The sequence below is a fragment of the Apostichopus japonicus genome, chromosome 3 (genome assembly GCF_037975245.1).
Source record: "Apostichopus japonicus isolate 1M-3 chromosome 3, ASM3797524v1, whole genome shotgun sequence".
NCBI classification, from domain to species: Eukaryota; Metazoa; Echinodermata; class Holothuroidea; order Aspidochirotida; family Stichopodidae; genus Apostichopus; species Apostichopus japonicus.
In genome coordinates, this window is record NC_092563.1 from 15247523 (window position 1) to 15265039 (window position 17517).

The 17517-nt window shown below is 36.0% G+C and overlaps 1 protein-coding gene across 5 annotated transcripts in view; it reads left to right on the forward strand.

Moving 5' to 3' along the window:
* Window positions 1-17517, forward strand: part of LOC139964560 (junctophilin-2-like) — a 73736-nt gene that overhangs the window by 14701 nt on the left and 41518 nt on the right. For all 5 annotated transcript variants that reach the window (XM_071966241.1, XM_071966276.1, XM_071966249.1 and 2 more), the window contains exon 2: window positions 5563-6084. In XM_071966241.1, coding sequence (XP_071822342.1) covers window positions 5682-6084 — 403 coding nt within the window. In that variant the 5' untranslated portion in view covers window positions 5563-5681. The remainder of the gene's footprint in view (window positions 1-5562; window positions 6085-17517) is intronic.

Consider the following 17517-nt stretch of genomic DNA (forward strand, 5'->3'; position numbering starts at 1 on the left):
ATAGTGAAAACCATCTAAACAAGGGCAACTGTCTTTATGCTATGATCAGTAAATTGCAGCCCTATTTTAAAAACATTAATATTTGGTAGATTCAAATTAAAATTGTCAGGAAATTGACAACCAAATGCAAAGAGCATATACCTGCTGATTTGAAAATACATCTCACATACTGTATTAGTGTACTGTGAAGTTATGATGCTTTTTACTGTGGCATTCACACAGCTAAAGTTATTAACAAACTAATTATGTTGGAAGTTAACATATAGAGAGGAAAGACTTTTACCTTGGCTTTTAAGTGTCCTTTAGATGGCAGAAATTTCAGATCATTATTTTTACTGAATTAACATTAAAAAAAAAGCCATTTTTATAACAAGCTCTAGAATCGGTGTCAAGATTTATTATGCAAAACAAGAGTCTGCAGTTTGTGATATTTGAGCTCCCCCACCCAGCCAAGTTACAGCGTTATATCAGGACAAATTTAGGCGGTTAACATTGTTGACGATGAGTAGGATCGTAGGAAAGTCATTTTGCAGAATTTAATGAAATGTCAAAATAGGGAAAATCCCTCTCGGTGTATTAATTATTTTGTGTTTTTTCTTTGATACAAAAAGGTAATTTTGTAGTTAGCATGGAAATATTCCTTCTTGAGATAAATAGGACGACTTTGAATATGTATATATTCCATTTACAATAAATATTCTTACTGGCAAGCTTTTGTCAAATCAATCTTGTCTGTATGAAAATGTGTCTGTGTGGTTTTTAACACTTCTGGTATGCGATAAAATATTGTGCAGTAAGACTACACAAAGCCTTGCAATTTAAATAATTTATGCAAAATGTCCGTCTTTATGCATTGGCAATCGCAGCACAGTATTTTAACTCTATTAATTTTACCATGTCTTCTACTGTTTTTGTGTTTTATTTAACCTGATTGAATGAGATCTTGAAAATAAGAACTTTATCGGCACAATGTTTTATGCATCGTAGCATATTTTGGGGTAATTTTTGGCTTCATCTTGGCCTGTAATTCTCAAATGCTTGGCACTAGGTGATAGTATCTTATCTGTTAGAAGGCTTATTTTGACCCAGGCTATTGAATAAAGTTAACATACCAAAAAAAATAACCATTATTTATAAGGCTGTTATGCATCCAAACTTTTAAGTTTTTGGTCAGAGAGAAAATACCTGAAGTCTATGAGCATATAAACAGTGCTGTTTGACTTACTGCAAGTAGACGGATCAACAATATATGTTAAAAAAAACATGAGATAATAAAATAAAAAAGCATCAGCAGTGCATTCATGAGGGGGAGGGTGGAGGGGGAAGGTGGAGAGGGAAGGGGGAGGGGAATTAAAGGTTTTCAACTCGCTGTAAGTTATTTAGTTAAGGTTTTAAGCCAGTGAAACCAAAGAAACGTCCGACAGTAAAAAAATGATTGAAAAGTTGAAAGTAAAGAGAAGCCTCCTCGTGTTTGCATCATTTGAAAAATGTTGCATTCGTTTATTAAACATATCAACATGTGTTGACCATATGGCTCGGTGCGAAAAACTCTGGTCGGCGAACGAATTGACAACTCTCTTTACGATACTGCAATTAAACTTTTGTAGTCGTATTTTTTTCCTTTTTCACAAATTGCACATCTGATTCTAGCTGATGAATGGATGTCTGTACAACCTCGACAGTTGTCGCATGTAATGTCATTTGCCGCGATAAAACCGTGTTGAAGTTATAAAAAGAGGAAAGCGAAATCAGGAAGGCGGTGCGAGATGAAGGTTGTCGAGCTAGTCAACACGAGTAGCACCAGCTGTGATGGCCAATGTTGTGTCTGGTTCTCACTATATTAGAAATATGCTCTGGCTCATGGCTAACTAAGACTGCTGTTCTCTGCGATGTTTTTCTATCCGAAGCGCAAAAAAAGAGAGACTTCCTGCGGCTCCAATTTTTCGGAAGGTTTTTCTTCTGTACCTCGTTTTTGTACAGTTTCCTTGGAAACGACTTGTTATGGTAATATCATCATCTTCCTTATAGATAGGTTTTCGTTTTATTAAAAGATGGTCACAGAAAGACCCCTGGATATATTCAAATTATTTCTTTTGCCTTTCCTCTCACCTTCAGTTCCACACATTTGTGTGTTAATATGAGATGTTTGCTTTATTTTTTCATGCTTTTTTAAAGAAAATCCTTCATTTCTGTATGATAACGCTCTCATTTCTGAGTGTCTTTCTCGATAGAAGAGCATTTCAGAGCATGGAGGTTGGTACCGTACATCTGTACAAGTACCAAGTACGGTATCACATTGTTCGTTTAATGACAGCTGCTGCATAATTAGATACAGTCAGGAGTCTAAGACAGATCAAAGATTGCCCACACCCCCTCTTTAATTCTCTTTCCATGATATCCAAATCAACTTTTCATGGATTAAAAATATATGAATTTTTTATAAAGTTTTGATATGGCAATTTCCAAATTTCTTAATGGAGCCATTCTGCACTTTTTTTTTGGGGGGGGGGGGGGGGAACTTCATTGATTTAGTATAGCTCTTATAATTCTTGACATTTATTAACCTTTTTGAAATAGATTGCTGTATAAAGCAATACAGGGCTAAGTAGTATCCCTGTTTCTTGAAACGAACTTGTAACTATTGTGAAGAATCAGTGATGGTTTCACAGTGATATGTACCCAGTAATAGGTATAGTATTGTAGCATAATGTTCCATGAACATTAAAAGTAGCCTTTCCTTCACGGGGTTGAAAAAAAAATCAAAATAAATAAATAACATAAATTGCTTTACATTTAAAAAATGCAAAGCAATTCAATTCTAATACATAGGATGTAATTAGTGTCCCATAATATTTCTTAAATTCACGGGGGAAAAAAATCACATTGCTGGAATTTACTATACGATGGAATTATTTATTTTTGTGATCTCTTAATGGAATAATTTATTTTTATTATCTCATATTGCAGCCATTCCTCTCACCTCCATCCTAAGTGGAGGCTACTCTCTGATTTTTATCACTGATACTTTATTTTTTACACTGTATCAATTTTCTCTGGCATGGTAATGGAACTCTAATGACAGGTACAGGATAATATATGACACATTATACATTTGCAAAATTTGGAAGGGAATTTGATCTTGTAAATTACATAATTTCCGATATTGGGTTGAGTGTTTAATAATTCCAGATGGTTTCGTCAATGTTTTTAGGGAAAAATGTGAATTTTCAGTTCTGTATGTATCAGAAGAAGAGGCCAGCTACCCTGACATGTAGCGACTTGATTAATATTGGATATGACGGTAAAGTAAAATCATGCCAAGTCTGTTGAGGCTCCCCTATATAAAAATGACTGAAACAAGTGCAATTTTTCAAAAGAGAAAAAAAAATGACTGTAAAAAAAGGAAAAAAAGAAAACAGAAATAAATAAATACTGTAGTTCTGTTATTCAAATCACCTCATGCTTAATTTAGTCTTACATGTGTGTTTCCGATACATTAAAAAGACCGGTAGTAAATAAAGTCATGGAAAATGTTAGATCATGAAGGATGATAAGATGTAACAAAATTTTACAGTAAAATTGTGGAAAGCTGGAAAAGACTTTTTCAAAAATCAACGGAATGAAAACTTATTTAAAACCTCCTTTAGTAGCTCCAGATCAGTTTGAAATAGCTCCAGAGAAGCTCAAAATTTCAGTTCCACTCAAGCCATATTTGGCCTCAGATGACGAAACATTAATGTTTGAACCCTTCCTCGTGCTCATTGCTTCGGCATACACGTAGAAATGCAACATGACAGAGTATGTTATTTTGTTCAGTAAAAACCACAGGACTTTAAAGTCCTACTGTATCCATTGTTCAGTCACCATATAAATCTCCATTCTTACAAAAAAAAATCCAAAATAAAAAAAAAATTGTGAGAATTTAAAATTAAAGGAATAAACCTTGATGCGATTTAGTATACAGTAGCAGCAATGCGTTTATTCCAATCCTCTTTGGGTTTCCGAGATTCGAGAGAGTTTTAATGATTGCGTGACACGGAAAGTACTGCGTATCAAGCTCTATTCATGATTGTATCAACAAACTGTATAACAGGATATCCTTGAAAATTGTGAACAGAAACGAAAGTCTAAGTACATTGCTTACAAGAAGGGGAAAAAAAAAACATGTAAAATGTAAATATGTTTTGTTTTTTATACAAAGGAGAGACTCTGTATATAGTTACAATATAAAGCCACAATTGTATGTAACAATTTTGGGGATAAAAGTTCAATTATTTATGGAGAAGTTGGCCTTTTAAGTTAGCTCAGTTGTGTGCATATATATGTTTATACAGTTCTGTACAGTAGGCTTCTGCCCAAGGATTTAACTGTATTAGCACGACCACGATATGTAGTCATATTAAAACAGCCTTTAATGGAAAGGAGATGACATCAGAAATCGTACAGTTTATGGGTCTGGTGTCTTTCATTAACAGTCTATTGCAGTACACTTCAGAAATAGCATACTGTATGTTGTGCACCATTGGGCTCTGCAGCGGCTTTTTTTTTTAGCAGAGGGCGCTGCCATGTCAGTCTTAATGTACTTCTTCTGTACTGCTTTATCTCTGAATCTTCTATAATTATGAACTAAATAGTAATCTACTTGAGGTCAAGTCAGGTTGTCAAGGTTTGCAGAACCAGACAGGAACGATACAAGGGTTTCTGCTAATATTTGAGCATGTCTGGCTTGAGAGCCCCATGGCTGGCTTGAGAGCCCCATGGCCTGCTGGCAGTGGCGGAGCGTCTATACAGTCAGGGGGCAGACGCCCCCCCCCCCGACTGACTCAAACGGACTGCTGGCGCCCTTTTTAGCTTTTTACCACTTTATTGGGATCTCATCTACCTATTGACATTTGCCACATTGTCTGCAAATTAACAAGGCCCGGAAAGGGTCATTTCTGGCGATCTAGGGAGTATCTTTACTCAAAAAAATTCTGTACGCTCTGAGCCAACCTGTGGAGGCGCTCCGCTTAGATAGTGTCCAGAGCCGTAGATACAGCTCTGATAGTGTCGGAAAAGAGCCCCTACAGACCATTCTAGCCCCCCCCTGACCAATACCTCTAGCTCCGCCGCTGCCTGCTGGGGAGCCCCATGGCCTTCTGGAGAGACCCAGGGCCGGCTGGAGAGCCCCATGGCCGGCTGGAAAGCCCGAAGGCCAAACTCGCAAACGGTTCAATAGTTACTAAGAAAGCTGCACTTTAGAATCTGTTGTTCTTGTGTCACAATCTGATGGCATCCAGGCAATAATTTAGTGTTCAAAATTTGTGCAGTAGTTTCGGCAGTTCTGAAGTTTGCCTTTTAATGAAATACTATGATGACGATATACAAGTACGAAACTGCTTTACAACATCTTGGGACTTTTAGAGCAATTTGACCATTTTGCATAGCATAGCATTTTATGCTGTGATGCTGGATAGAATTACTGTACGTTCTCGCGGTATCACATTGACGCTGTTACAGGACAAAATGATCTTAACATACTTGATAATTAATATCCTACTGTCTCTTCCTTTTCATCTGCAGTCTTAGCTCCATCTGAGCCTTGGACTACCTGCCGTGACAACGCCACCTGGCACCCGCCATATGGCACACCCATATGGCACCCTCTGACTTCTCACAGACTGGTGTGCATTGTCGGCTGAATGATCCGAGCTAATCCATCCTCCATGAATGGAGGACGTTTTGATTTCTCAGATGGAGGGTCTTATTGTGGGGGTTGGGAGGAGGGTAAGGCCCACGGGTACGGCGTCTGCACCGGACCCAACGGGAAGGGTGAATACAGTGGGGCATGGCACTTTGGATTTGAGCTCTTAGGGGTTTACATGTGGCCTAATGGGAGTACCTACGAGGGAATGTGGAAGAACGGGATGAGGCATGGCTTAGGGGTGGAGTCAAAAGGCAGGTGGATCTATCGAGGAGAGTGGGCATCGGGTTTTAAGGGGAAGTACGGAGTCATTCAGAGTCAGTCCAGTGGAGCTCGCTATGAAGGTATGTGGAGCAGTGGACTCCAGGATGGCTACGGAGTTGAAACATACGCTGACGGTGGTAAGTAATTACACTTTTTTCTGGTGAAATTTTCTCCCTCAAAGTTATTTTAATATGCTGGTCAGTAGTGACGAAGTGAGGAAAATTGAAACAAGCTCATTTTCTTAACAACCAGAACCATTTCTAGATGTGAAAAAATGTTATGACAGATTTGACATTTACAGCAACGTATTTTTTTTTATAATTATATTCGAATGAGACTTTGTCATACAATTTTAATAATTCTTGGAAAAGGTGGAGAAAAAAGACTGCAAAGAATTTGTTTTTGTTTTGGTTTATGGGTTTGTGAATATTGTGTTGAATTATAAATAACTCATTACAGATGTATCATGTACACATTAAACAAAGGGATATTAATGTTGGGATCCCTTTCACCATGTCTTAAATTTAACGGACGTGATTATGATAACGAGGGACCGATTTTTCTACACGTTTAAGTTTTGAATGGCTTGTCATCCTTTCTATTTATGATTCATTGCAGTGACTGGCAGGGATGAATTTCTTTGACTGTTCTTTAATATGATTAAAATTGGAAACATTTGTGTCTTTTTGCTTTTACCGTGTATATGACATGTCTGTTATTGATAGTATGCTGCAAGGTATAACTTGCTGTGACGTCTAATTCATAGTTGATTGCAAGTCATTATTTTCCCTCAGTAAGTTTATTTAAAAAAAAGAGAGACCTTTTTGTCTGTGCAAAATTAAGTGACTTCTGTTTAAAGAAAAACTTAAGCACACTTATGCAAGAAAATGTATTTAGTGTTACTATATCATAGGAGTGTATTTCTGTCGTACTCTAAATAGGAAGGCGATCCTTTGATGCAAAAATTAAACCTTGGAATTCCTAAACAATGGCACGTTAGAGCAAAGCGGCTTTTGCTTACAATGTGTTTATATCTTGGCCGAACTTTGAAAGTCTGGTTCATAGTTTTTTGTGAAATTATTTGCAGAAAGAAAGAAGGTAAGAAATAAAAAGAAGAGAAATTGGCTTGCATTATGTATGTTGAGTTGAACGGTTCTATTATGTATGCAACTGGACCTCACCAGCTGCCCTTATGTTTTACAATATTTGAAACAAACAGGAAATTGCGACAAACTTCCTTTTGTGAGGTCATGAATATTCATGTCTGGAAACATTGTTCTTCTTGGCGACTGATTCTAAAGCTGACGTTCATTTTTTTATATTTTTTTTTACCATTTCCAGGATTTCTCACTTTCAGGACAACCTTTGATAAGCCCTTCTAAGGTTTTAGCTTTTTTTTCTTTGTTTATGATTTCAGATCATTCGGCTAAATTTAGCAATGTTCACCCTTCTTAAAAGGATTCTACAAAACTGACATGGCAATAAAAGTCATTCTGGTCTGATCCCACGCTTTATTATTTAACGGATGTAACGTCTCTCGTGCCATCTCGGCACCGTATCAAATGCCCTCTCACATTACAGTGCATATTTCACAGGACGTTGTGTCTGATTTTAGTCCCTTTCCTCCCTCCCCCCCCCCCTTTCTTTCTTGTGGTAAATTTGCAAGGTAAGGACAAGTGACAGTTCTGAAATCCTCTCAGCTAAATTGACATCTCAGTGGAATGGAAGGAATAAAATTATTCTTTTAATGAAATGAAATTGTAACTGGAAGGGATATGCGGGTTGTTTTCGTCGTAGTTCTGTCAGAAAGATGGGGGGGGGGGAAACTGTTTCTATTTGTAGCCGGATAATTTTTGCTATCTTCCATACTCGCTCTGAGAAGAAGCTCCAAGATAAATATATCTTCTCCGCTTGCTTGTTGTTACGATTTGATGGATGTATAAAGCTGAAAAAAGTTTACACTAAAACATTTGAACATCATGTAAACAAATGTTGGAAATTCCTAGTTTGGTACTTTAAACTATAAGTTGTAAAAACTCAATTGTTTGTTTATCATTGATGGCACAAACATTAGGCCTTTAAAAATTTCCTTGCTGGTTATATCAACAAGTGTATTGTGAGAGAAAATAATGTAAAGCATTAAAACTTGTTGGACATGTAAATAAAAAACAAACATGAAAGATTTGGTCACTTCCAAGTTTGGGGAAAATTAGGCATTTCACTCAAGTTTGTTGTTTGCAAATGCTTGAAAACTACATCTTGCATTTATTTTTGGGTTAATTGGTGGAAGTTTTTGGTGATTTGGTGATATCAGATTCTACTGTTCAAAATGGGATCATCATCTCTTTAATACTTTGATTCGTAACATTTACACCAGGAATGACTAAACCAGGCAAACAAAGGTTAAAAGATTAATGGAAATTTAAAATATTGCATTACATTTGTGGGACACAAAATTTACTGTGAATCTTCACCGTTTATGCAGAGGGCGCTGTCATAGAGGTAACGGAGCAGTACATATGGCTGTGTTTTTTATGATTCTTTTTCTCATCTGATGCAAATGGATGACCAACCTACACAAAACAGTTATTTAGCAATGCTGAGCTAAATATTGCAAAGCAATTTCATTTGATAGCATTTGGCTGTTCTAAGAGATATACATGTATTCTAATTTGGCTTAATATGATGTAACAATATTCATCTTAAGTGGATGAATGTATTATTTAAACAATTATTCTGGTTTGTCAACATGCTAACCAAACTTAATAACCTGTTTCTAGAAACATTGATGCATCCTGTCTTGCACAATACTGGAGTAACGTAATGTGATTCATCTGATGTGGATGACCAATTTGACAAAAATAGTAAGTAAGGTATGTCTAAGCATTCTAGATAGATTCAAAAGAGCTTATCTTAGTTGACTATAGTAGCAGTGCCTAATGTTTTAAACTTGTGCAGGCAAGTCCATATTTTTATTGGTAGTCTGAGAGGACCAGAATCAGATGACCGAAATCAGTTTTGGAGTTCGTCCTGCAACTATTTGTTTTCATCGAATTTAAATTGCTTTGTAAATAAGCATTCCAAGTTGTAGGGAAAACGATTACTTGTATATAACACTCCATCACGTTGGAGAAACTAACCAAGTAAAAACAAAAAAAATACTGTAGTGTTAGGCCTTTAATCTGCCCTAAGGGGAGTTTTGCTGGTCCAAAGCATGTGTTCTATTCACCAAACTTACACATCTATCCTACTGTGTAAATACTGTTCTTACTTTGTTATTTTGCTACATTACAGTATTTTCAGACAACCAAATTTGCTGTTTGGACAACCAAAATAGTAACAACGTGTTGTCCGAGGGACAGCTAGAAAAAAAATCCTTAAAAATTTGCCCTGTTGCCTATTAGAATCTACTTAGTACAAGAGACTATCTTATGCAGCATGGCTACAGCATGCTGCAGCCGTCCCCTCGTTGTGCTACTATTGACACAGTGCCTTAGTACCATTATAAGTCCCATCCATAGCTGGAATATTTGGAAATTAATGAACACCAATTTGTCTATATAGTCTCTGACCCAAAACAAGTTTTGCACGCTCTTATTGTTTAAAATAAAAATAAAATAAAACTGTTAGCAAACTGCTCATCCACTAGAGAGCCTGTGTAAGAGAATGTGTAAATGAAATTGGCCTGACGTTTCGATCCGAGCAGGATCTTCTTCAAAGGCTCTTATTGTTTAACTGAAATTTGCTGATAATGAGCAATAATGTATGAATGAGCATCGGACAAACAATCTCCATCTATGTGGATGAACCAGATCTTGTTCTCGGCAAATAATTCTGCACATCGCCGTTTTATTCTTTTTCAGCATTGCAATTTGTCTGTTTGTTTCCAACTTCGTGGAAAGGGTAAATTCACAAAAGTGGCATTTACATGAACTTTTACTATCGTTTGCCACTGATTGAGTCCCGTCTCACTTTCGAGAGGCAGAAAGGTATTTTTTTTGTGCTATTCTCTCCAAAACTCTGATGAATAATTCAGCTTTGTGGGTTATCTTTTCCCACCCGCAGGTCTCTGCGTTGTACGTATGCGAGAGAGATGCACGTACATGTTCAGTGGAAAGGTTCCGGAAGATACGTCAGATTTCATTAATTTTTACCGCAAACGTTTGGCGGAGAGCCTTGTCGTCATCTCGGAGAGGTTAAATTAATAGATGGACAGTCTGATAAGTAACAGATCAAACTACACAAAACAGCCAGGTGTACAATATCTAGTCCACATGGTGTCCTGATTGAATAGGTGGATCTGTTCAATGTCACATTCCCTAAAAGCATTGAAAAGTTTTAAAAGGAAAAAGGGTCCATTAATATTGCAAAGTCTTTTCCCATATTGGTACTGAGAGTTATGAGATTGCTTCGGTTTTGAACTTTTTATTAATTTTTTTTATTAGTGAGTTTTTTTTATTAAGGAGTGTTAGCTCAGTGGTTAACGCCGGTGCCTTTCAATCATAAAGTCCCCGGTTCGAGTCACTCCCAGATTAATGTATGTCGTCCAGTTACAGAGTTGTTTATAATTAACAATTCATAATCATGGACGTTAAATATGAATGTAAGAGACTGACTTAGCTCAGCTTGCGGCTTTGATAAGCCAATGAGGCTTCTTCGCGAGTTCCTGCTTGCAGGAGGATCTAATATACATACATACATACATTATTATTAATTTTTTTGCCTTTTCTGTGACTGCTCAAAGCTTCGTCCAGTTGGATGAGAAAGACTTCATAGATTTTATTTTGTATTTTAGATAAATTTGTTTTAATGTCGCAAGAATCGAAGCAAAATTATCATATCTAGGCAGAGCGAACACAGTACTACGTAGTTGTTCAAAGTGTACAATAATTTATCCGGTGCGTCAAAGATAAAAATTCAAAGCACACCTCTCAAAGCTGCCACACGCAATTTTAACGAAGTTATTTCCCAAACGTCAGGGTTGCGATGTCCGTTTTCGCCAATATGTAAATCTCTTCTGATGGCTACCTTGATGATTGTTGATCCATAACAGTGGGAACCCGAAGATATAATTTAATGCACAAAGGGAAAATTGCCAGCTCTAATTGGCTAATGGAAATTGATAGCGTGATTATTACGTTATGCTAATTCATGGGTAAGCAGCAAGAATTGAAAATTAGATTTTCAAGAAAAGAAAAATTGGGATGAAATGTGAAGCATACATACTCAAAATTGATGATTTAAAGATGTTTTCTAATGATTCGTTAGAAATCTTGCAGAAAGAGAAAAAAAAGACCTTGCAAGAACAGACAAGTTGCTGATTGATACTTGGAAGCAAAACCTTAAAAGCATTAATTAACAAAGACAAAGAAGGGCTTTTTTTCTCTGATTAAGTAAGCAAAAGCTCAGATTTACTTGAGAAATAATATTTCCTTTCCAAGGATCTTGGTTGCAGACGATACCGGCTAACAAATTGTGTGAGATATTAAATCCTTAACTCCCACATACTATAGAGCCTCTAAATGTTAGAGGATGAGGTTAAAAACCATCCATGGGAGGTTACTCTGATGGGATCAGAATATTCAGGGTTTGATAATGTCAGGCGTTCAATATGATTTTCATTTAGACATTCAGGTACATTTCTTGGATAATTTGATGTAATGAGGCTCAGAGTTTTATGCAATGACATATTGTAAAAGTAATTTTAGCTATGTATACAGTATTTGTTCAGTATGGCAAAATTTGTGCAGTATAGGATTGAACTGATTTGCCTGGCTCATTGCATTTTATGAAGTATTTGATGTGAACAACATTATTCTGATGACAATGTTGTGTCCACTCTGGTGAGGCCAAATATTTTGCACCATGGTCCCTCCAAAAAATATCCACATACGGTATAAAAGTTCTATTTGACATTCTTTCCGACTGAAAGGTTAATTAAAGAAGATAGTTAGAGTCAACAAGTTGGATGATAGTACTAAGACAGTTATCAAACAGTTATCAAACAGTTCAAACAGTTAAAAACAGTTCGCGAGTTCCTGCTTGCGGGAAGATCACATATACATACATACATACATACATACATACATACATACATACATACATACATACATACATACATACATACATACATACATACATACATACATACATACATACATACATACATACATACATACATACATACATACATAAAAAAGATAAATGTACTTGTTGGAGCTATTTGGCTGCTATCATTTATACTATATTACTGTTTAATTAATCTCATAGGTAACATAATATACTGTTATAATAGGTAACATATTAATGTTATGATAGGTAGCATATTCAGGCTACCATATGTAGGTAATATTGTACATTATTATCTGTAACATACTTATTCCTGCTTATGTATTTTAAGTGACTTTGTGTGGAAACATTCTTATGGAGATATCAGCAGTTCGGCCATTTTTAAGTATGTATAGTACATTTATAACTAGTTAATCAATTTACAGTATAGTTTCATAATGTTTCTGTGTCCTAATCATAGCTGGTTGCATGCAGTTACAGCAGTTATTAAAGTTATGTAACCATATGTCTCTTTGCCTCAAAGTTCACTCGGGTATTACAACAGTGCACAACACAGTACATACTATAATACCATGTGCGATAGTGTTTATCCCTGTTGGCCTTCTAAAGTAACTGACTGGTAATTAATAACCTATGGTTACTCAGTTAATTGCAATAACAAGTGTGCCCCAATTCTTTAAATGCAAAGTAGACTACATGACCTATAATTGGTACATACAGTATGCTACGAATGCACATGGGACATCTTCTTGAGAAGTGTCTCGTTTAAAGCTGCCTTTTTTAGTCGATTCTGATAAGTGTTTCAAGGACTTTGCATAATTGATTCACATACTGTAGTAATGTGGTTCAATAACTTGATTTGTGGTAACATTTTATTTCAAATTCGTCCTGAAAAATTTGAAACTTTGAAAGTTATGTTTAGCATGTGATTAATAGTACAGTGAAAAAGTGCTTGGCTGACCAGAATTATAATATCAAATGTAATAATAATTAATTAATTGCTTAACTCTTCATTAAGAATAATTAGAAGGGTATCTTAGTTGGATCAATTGTAATCTTTGTCTCGTATAAATTCTCAGTGGATATGGAAAGTCGGCAACCATCTCAAAAATAAGCTGTTTAATAGCTCTATGCCGTCCACAATAGCCTAGATATCCAAGAATCCCACAAAATTAAGCAATCAAAGTGTAAGATTGAAAATGTTGATTTTTCAGCATGAAACGATAAGTTTAACCAAATACTAAACTGTGTTTAGGACAGTATATATTCTCTTTTTAACAAAAACCACAATATTGGACCTACTAGGAAGATTCGTACAGTACATCTAGGGAGATGTACCCCACATGTATAAAGTGTACTTTAATATGTACATATAGTACCAGGTTAAACTCATTGATAAATTAAATTGCAAGAATTCTCCATAAGCTCTGACAGTGTACTATCCTCTCTATTTATGCCTCGTACTCCACGATGATGATGATGATGATGGTGACACATCGTAAGGTATAAAACGCTTCCCCATAAATTCAGTCTGGCTACAAGAGATGACATATGATTTACGTTGCTACGTAAGGTTATATTACATGGCGGATATTGGTCTGTAGTCTGGGCACATATCACACAGGGAAGGGACATGACGTGATTTCCTTCCCTTCGGACATCCTATTGTGTTTGAGGTCACAGTTACTCTTTGGTGATCGGTCTCCACCATGAGGTTGGTATGTGTGGTATGCCATGTATGCTTGAGGGGTTGGACCCATATATGGGATCTAGTTAACCATATTGGGAAAGTGCATGTAGGAGCCTATGTGTGTGTGTGTATATGCCATGCATATGTTTTGTTGGTGAGAAGACTGGTTTAAGTCATTCGCTGACATGTAACAGCACGTGTGGATCACTAGTACTGTACATACATATCGCACTGTGTGTAAGTTACACAGAACACAGGGTTAACCGTCACAAGATACAGAATGTGACGTCTTATGGTGTCTGTCGTATCAATGAGTGAAGTATATATAAGCGTACATGCAGAACGTGTTAAGAAACACCTTGTTTTATTTCTTTATTTAGTGTAGTTTTCAATTGCTTAGTTTCTCTAAATATATCACTTCCCAGTCATCGTAATTTCTGTGTTGCACATATTGGAAGATTGTTACGTAATCCTACCTTGCACTCTATGCAAGGTGCTATTGTTCAAAAATTGTGACTACGCAGCCACGGTACATGGATGGTTCATGTACTGTATTGATTGCCTACAGCGGTTTGCAATATATTGCAAACCATGGCAGAGTACAGAGCATCATAACTTATACCAAACATAATGCTACAACATATATCAGTTGGTCTGAAGATGAATTTTGAAATGGTACAGATGGCATTTGTGTTGCTTTTACAGCTAAATTTAGGTTCAACCGCTAAAGTATATTTGTTACAAACTTTTATAATCACTACACTAAAATATGTACCTGAGAACCTAATGCAGTGATTCAACCAACCCACCAAAAATTTATAACAGAACTCATAAGGTATAAACTGGAAGAGTATTCAATTGATTCAAACAACAAACATTACACACTACATTTGTTGAACACAAAATGTTCTCTGACTATGTTGTGGATAAGTTGTTATTGTTGGGTGCAGTTAAATGGTACAACCATATCTTATTGATTATCTAGATTGGGGTGTAGCCTATCGTGTGTGAATTTTTCGATGCTTTGGTGGGACGAGCATGCACAAAGTACTTTTACAAAACTCAAAGCAGAACCCACCTTTAAGAAATAGCTTGTGAACAAGTCTGTCATTAAATATCTAAAACCCTCCATTCTTGTCAAAAATTAACATATCTTGGAAGTAGATTTAATTTCCTTTGTCTCATTACTTAAATGGTATTTTTCATTGGCTCCCTTTACAAATCTTTCACTGCTACAAAGATCTGTTACCCTAGATACTGAAACAGAATGTCAAAGCAGGAACTGAACACTCTCATCACCTTCATTCATTTAATAAACTAATAGGAATCTGAAATTGACTTGAATTGGCAGCTGTTTCATCGAGAAACAAGGAAAAATAGTCTTCATTTAGCTATATTTAGCAGTGATTGATGTTATTGAATCTTGCCTTTTTCCCTTGTTCCTTTTTTCCCTTGTTCCTTTTTCTTGGTCCGTTTGACACAATTTCATAAACAAGCTTGAGGGGATATATTACAAGTGTACTCGTATTTTGCCAGTTTAAACGATTAAATCATTTTTGTTGTTGAATTTATGACCATTATTTAGAGCGAAAGAGAGTGATCATGCAAGTATTATTAGTGCTGGATCAATTGTCAGCTGGTGTCGGTGAAGAATGTAGAAATTACGGAACTTTTGCAGTGATTTTCTAGCAATTTGATGAATTTTTTTTTTTTAAATTTATTTATTTATATTTTTTTTATTGAGCCTCAATGTGAAGATAATCTGTGTTTGTATTTAGTGTATGCAACGTAGCTGAGTCATGATCGACCAGTGACAGTGAACTTACTAGTCATCCTCCCACATGCGGTATTTGTTGAAATTATGTGTGTACACGGTACAGCGAGTCGAGACAAACAAGGCTTTAAAGGGATGTGCTGGTGGCAGGCAATGTAACACGTTATTTAAAGAGAATAACATTTTGCCAGATTAATCGAGATACGGTTAATTGATTGTAACCGATTTGTAACGAAATGCTATAGTAAGATGATGTGGTTTGGACCTAAAAATTTTATCAAGCAATGACATTCAGTCACTACTGGAATGTATCTCTTTATTGTGTAGCAACCAGTGACAGGCATTGGAGGTTGTACTGAGAGGGTAGCGGATACCTTTAGTACATATGGTGTACAGGTATTCATATTTCGATTGTTTGGATAGAAAACCAATGCTAGGTATGTTTCAGCATATATGCAATATGTAGTGCTCAATGAAGCATCTTTCTTAGGAGTCAGGAGTTTTGTTTTCCACATCTACCGAGCACTGGTCAAAATTAGAATTCCCATTGAACATACTAAGACAGCTCCCAGGACCTTCCAAACATATTTACCAAATGACGGTCAGTGAGTGAGAAATTATTGAATTTGATTTCGATCCTGCACATTTAGGCACCTGGTCATTTTTTTCATAGTACTAATTAAAAGTGCAACTGAAAGTGAATTTTAAGATGTGAAAAAGTTTGGACTTTTTACTTAATTCAGTACTTGAAGTGATACTTGATTAGTAAAACTACTGTATCAGGATCTGTAATATTATTAATTGCATTCATTTAGTATCGAACAGAAAGTGAAGCTTTTAACAAAATTAACTAAAGATGGTTTTAAAAAAATTGATAAAAAAACAGATACATTATAATTAGTATCAGAACTACCTTTTAATGATCTCGACAATATGTAAATAAAATACTGAACGATTGATGTTAGATGCACAGTTTACATTTTACTTTCATGAATATGTCATACTCATTATATTAAAACCTACAGTAGTAAATCTGTAACCATACAATTCCACGCCAAACCCCCCTCCCTTTTCCTCCCCCTCCATTCACTTCCCTTCCCTGCTTAGTTACAATTATAACTTGAAGTCAGCGCATGATGTTATATGCATTAAAGACTAGAATAGTCCAAGGAAAATATTAATATCAGAAATAATGCATCAAAACAAAAGAAAAAAACATAAGGTGACTCTCTCTGCATGCATTAATCATATCAATAGAAATGTCATGAGCTGATTCACAGAAGAATGAAAAGCATGAGCCTTCTCTCTGTCCAGATACGATATTTGTTTTCAAATTATCCCATTGAATTATTCTGTCGATCAACTGAGGAGTCATTTGGTATTGATATACCCTGTACGTGCATATATCCATCCACGAAGACTTGCAAGTTCTTTGGGCAAGGTTACCCATTACGTTGGATTTTTGAGGATGCAATCTGATGCCGTTCTCAACCGGAACAACCCTGCCAGCATTTTCATAAAGTAACCATTTTGACAACAACAACAAAATAGAAAAAAAAGAAGAAGAAAAAAGGAAAAAAAAGAGAAGAAGCTAGATGGCCAAACTTGTTATGGAAAGCCCCCTCACCCCCCCCCCTTATAAAAGAAAAAGAAAAAAAACAACTCCAACCGATGCATCGCTGCCGAGTAAATTCCAATCTTGCGTCGCCTCGCAGCGATCTCCCCCTTTCTAAATAAATCAGACTAGAATAAAAACTAATTTCTGGAGATGAAACGTAAATTGCAGAATAATTTTGTCGTGTTCAAAATACGGCAGTTTTCCTAGATTCCTAGAGTCTGGAACTTTAGGCGACAAGTTACCCAAACTCGCAAAGAACGTGTCATGTTAATTGTAAAAACGAGAGTGTTTTACTGATGCAATCATTCCTTTTCTACTTTCTTCTCGGCATTCTCACGATTCTGATTCTGATAGCAATATCCATGAGAGAGATTTCTCCCATTTAGGAATTTTGTGAGTTTTTTTTTTTCTCGCCCAAT